Source organism: Etheostoma spectabile, chromosome 6 (genome assembly GCF_008692095.1).
Source record: "Etheostoma spectabile isolate EspeVRDwgs_2016 chromosome 6, UIUC_Espe_1.0, whole genome shotgun sequence".
In the NCBI taxonomy this organism is placed as follows: Eukaryota; Metazoa; Chordata; class Actinopteri; order Perciformes; family Percidae; genus Etheostoma; species Etheostoma spectabile.
In genome coordinates, this window is record NC_045738.1 from 1,002,356 (window position 1) to 1,007,010 (window position 4,655).

Sequence of the window (4,655 nt, forward strand, 5' to 3'; positions counted from 1 at the left end):
CTGCTCTGTTGTGCTTTGCACGTGTGGTTTTGAATCCATTCCTTGTCAAACCAGAGGACTTTATTCTTTCATGGTTGCATGTTAACTGGCTGCATTCAGATCACTCTCTCTGCAACAATGTTATCAGTTTCTCCCAGGGAAATGCGCATAATATCATTGTTTTAATATAGTATGTTAAAAGAAAATCATAGCGTATTATGTAGAAAAACTCATGATATAGTATGTTGAATACAGTCATACTATAGAATGTTAAAAAAAATAATATAGTAGGTGAAAAAGTATGTGGGAAAAAATTATAGTATGGGATGTGGAAAAAAGTCATGAAAAAGTCATAGTATAGTTCAATTCAGTTCAATTTCATTTACATAGCGCTAAATCACAAAAACAGTTATCTCATTGCGCTTTTCAAAAAAAAAATATAAGAGGTACAGTGGTGTGAAAAAGTGTTTGCCCCCTTCCTCATTTCCTGTTGCTTTGCATGTTGTTCAACTTAAGTGTTCGGAACATCAAACCAATTTAAACAATAGTCAAGGACAACACAAGTAAACACAAAATGCAATTTGTAAATGAAGGTGTTATTATTAAAGGTGAAAAAAATCCAAACCATCATGGCCCTGTGTGAAAAAGTGATTGCCCCCTAAACAATAACGGTTGGGCCACTTAGCAGCAACAACGAACCAAGCGTTTGCGAAACGTGCAATGAGGTTTTAAAGCGTCCTGGAGGAATTTTGGCCCACTCATCTTTGCAGAATTGTCCTAATTCAGTTACATTAGAGGGTTTTCGAGCATGAACGGCCTTTTTAGGTCATACCCCAACACTCAATAGGATTAGGTCAGGACTTGGCTAGGCACTCCAAAGTTTCATTTGTTTTTCTTCAGCCATTCGGTGGTGGACTGCTGGTGGGGTTTAGGATCATTGTCCTGCTGCAGAACCCAGTTCGTTTCAGCTTGAGTACAGAACAGATGGTCGGACATTTCTCTCAGGATTCTTGGTAGACAGCAGAATTCATAGTTCCTTTTATCACGGCAAGTCTTCCAGGTCCTGAAGCAGCAAAACAGCCCCAGACCATCACACTACCACCACCATATTTTACTGTTGGTATAATGTTTTTTTATGAAATGCAGTGTTCCTTCTACGCCAGATATACTGGACACACACCTTCCAAAGAGTTCCACTTTTGTCTCACGGTCCACATATTTTGTCCCAAAAGTCTTGGGGATCATCAAGATGTGTTGTGGAGAAATGAGACGAGCTGAGTGTCTTTTTGCTCAGCAGTGGTTTTCTCCTTGGAACTCTGCCATGCAGGCCATTTTTGCCCAGTTTTCCTGATGGTGGAGGCATGAACGTGACCTTAACTGAGGCAGTGAGGCCTGCAGTCTTGGACGTTGTTGTGGGGTCTTTTGTGACCTCTTGGATGAGTCGTCGCTGCGCTCTTGGGGTAATTTTGGGCGGCCGGCCAATCCTGGGAAGGTTCACCACTGTTCCATGTCTTGCCATGTGGATAATGGCTCTCACTGTGGTTTGTGGATTCCCAAAGCTTTGGAAATGGCTTTATAACCCTTTCCAGAATGATAGATCTCAATTACTTTCTTTCTCAATTGTTCCTGAATTTCTTTGGGTCTCGGCATGATGTGTAGCTTTTAAGGCTTCTGGTGGACTTACTGTGTCAAGCAGCTCCTATTAAGTGATGCCTTGATTGTGAACAGGTGTGGCATAATCAGGCCTGGGTGTGGCTAGGAAATTGAACTCAGGGGTGGACAACCACAGTTATAGTATGTTTTACAAGGGGGGCAATCACTTTTTCACACAGGGCCAAGATGGTTTGGATTTTTTTTCACCTTTAATATAACCACTTCATTTACAAATTGCATTTTGTGTTTACTTGTGTTGTCCTTGACTATTGTTTAAATTGGTTTGATGTTCCGAAACCTAAGTGTGACAAACATGCAAAGGAACAGGAAATGAGGAAGGGGGCAAACACTTTTTCACACACTAGCTAAGTTTCTTGGTATTTGAGACTATTGTGTTGCCTTCCACACTGCAGATCTCTCGCACACCCAAACGGATGTACCCAGACCATGATTTTTCCACCACCAAACTTCACTGTTTCTGGGTGAATCTTGGATCCTGCGGCCTCCAGTAGGTCTCCTGCAATATTTGGGCAACTGTGGTGTAATTAACAGAAGTTCATTGAAAAATCCACTTTCTTCCACTTCCAGCGTCCATCCTTTAGCAGGCTGTGGGCCTTGGCAAATGCCACACGGTTTTTCAAATGTCTTGTTTAGTGCTGGCTCTGGGCACTGATTCGACATGGAGGCCATTTCGAGACAGATCCGAAACCGTTTGGTTGACACAGGGACTTTAGGGGACCAGGTCTGGTGGAGCTCTGCTGCAGTGGAAAATGGGCTGGCCTTGGATTTTCGAGCCAACAAACGGTCCTCTCGAGCAGTTGTCTTGCGGGGTCTGCCTGACCTGGGCTTGTCAAAAACATCTCCAGTGTTTTCAGATGTTTTTTAATCCTCTGTACTTGACGCGAGACACACTGAAGGTGTCTGCCACATCAGCAGTGGATCTGGTCTTCAGCCTCTTGATACAAAACTTTAGCTCAGGGTGAATCTTAGGCATGTTTGCAGATGTCTGTTGCAGTTGATGTGAAGGTCTAGTGTACTGGGGTTGTTTTTATACACACCTGAGACTAATTGATCCATTAGTCACAGGTGAAGCTCATATGACAAGGCGACAACACTATGTCTTTGCAAAAATTGACTCAATGGGCTTTACCAAGCTGTGAATATTAAAATTCATTTTTTGACAGTTTTGTTTTGCACTGAAACATTACAAAAGCTGTTGGAATTAAAATGAGCCATTTCTTGAAAATCTTGATTAGAAATATATTTTAGCGACATTTCAGGTCAATTTGTACACAAGTGACAAGACTTTTGTCAGGGACTGTATAGTATGTGGGGAAAAAGTCATAGTTTGTTAAAGTGAAAGTAAAGTCATAGTATAGCATGTCATGTTGAATAACATGTTGAAAAACTGTATAAAAGTCATAGTATAGTATTTTGTAAAAAGTCACAGTATTGTGTTTTGAAAAAAACTCATTAATTCATAGTATAGTATGTGTAAAAAAGAGATATAAAGGTCATAGTTTTGTATGTTGAAAAGGTCTATGACAGTATAGAATGTCAAAATGATAGCAGTCTTTCCAATTGTGACTCAAGTAGAAGCTTGTCTCCACCTGTCTCTGGCTCTTGAAAGGGCCTATGGTGTAGAATGTCGAAACATGTCAAATATAGTATGCTGAAAAAAAGTCATACAGTCAAAGAAAGGTTGGAAGAACATGTAAACTTTACACAAAGTCTGAGTCAGTTTCCTAGCAACCATTTGAGGTGTTAAACTGAGTTGTCTGTTACCTTTACTGTCTGATAACAGTTGTCCTAATTCTACCTTCTTACCAAAAAAATTGAAGTCTAGTTTAACAAACGTGTCTTTTCCTTTAGTGGTTTACTTGGTCCGGCAACCAGACAACCCAGCTGTATTCAGAATTTGATTTCTACCTTTTCATGTAGTCTTTTCTTTAGAAGGCTTTGGGATACAAAAACTTGTGTCCTTGTGGATTCAAAGTTCTGGTGAAATGAGACATGGAGGCATCCAGGTGAAATGACAGTCCGTTTTATTATTTCAGAACACAGCAGGCTACAGCAACCAGCTCCTCCCACTACCCCACCCATTAGTAACAGACCAATTAAAGCCCTCCTCCACCCCGGTTTTTACACAGCCACACCCACCCAGCTAGGTCAGCTACACCCCCTTTGGAACAGCAGAGACACATCAGTGTCCACCTTAAAGCAAGAAAATAGCTTGATATTTGGACCATGATTTCCAATTCATGTTTTTTTTATACAAAAGCTACACAATGTTACACTTTATCATCAGAATACAAGTCAACTGATTAAATTTAGTGTTTGGACACCATTTAAAATGTGATCTGATTCTTTACTTGGATGGAGCATTACCACTAAAAAAAAATTCAACACTACTAGAGATTTAAAATACAAGGGACTACAAAAACAAGAGATGAATATAATTCAGAATGGGGGGGGGGAAAGCAAGCTAGAATCAGTTTGTACCATTTCAGACTTGAGGGGAAAAAAATAATAAAAAAGTAAAACAACCAAATGAGTAAACATGAAAAACAAAGTACATAAAAAGGGTTTTTCAAAAATCAACTGTTGAGATCAAAATCCGTGTCACGTCAGGATTTAAAGTCAGCCCTCCCGTCAGGCTGAGACCAGAACCGCACTGAAATCTAGTTTGTCCCAATGGAGTTTCCATAGACAGGAAACTCTGCTTGCTGTTGTTGAGTCTTCTTCAGGCACTTTCTGAAACCCCGCCTCCTCCATATGGGCGAATCACGATGCAGGTTCATCCAGATCATATGATACAGCTGCACAGGGAAAAGAGGGTGGAAAAAAAAAAGAAAGTCTGAATGAGGGAAAAACCAGGAGGCGAGACGAAGGAGACAGGGCACCATTGGTAAAGACCACACACACAGATCAAACACCAAGTAACATCACACACACCACATAACACAGCTTTGCAATTAGGAAACAGTCTAAACATGCAGCAGCCTCAGTGAGTGAATCCCCCC

General features: G+C 40.8%; 1 protein-coding gene across 2 annotated transcripts in view; it reads right to left on the reverse strand.

The window, feature by feature from the left end:
* Positions 1–3,896: 3,896 nt before the first annotated feature.
* The window catches only part of ctnnb1 (catenin (cadherin-associated protein), beta 1), a 15,681-nt gene continuing 14,922 nt past the window's right edge, over positions 3,897–4,655 (reverse strand). For both annotated transcript variants that reach the window (XM_032518884.1, XM_032518885.1), the window contains one exon: positions 3,897–4,451. Coding sequence is in view for 1 of the 2 variants with exons in the window: in XM_032518885.1 (XP_032374776.1) it covers positions 4,417–4,451 (35 nt within the window). In the remaining variant the exon portion in view is untranslated. The remainder of the gene's footprint in view (positions 4,452–4,655) is intronic.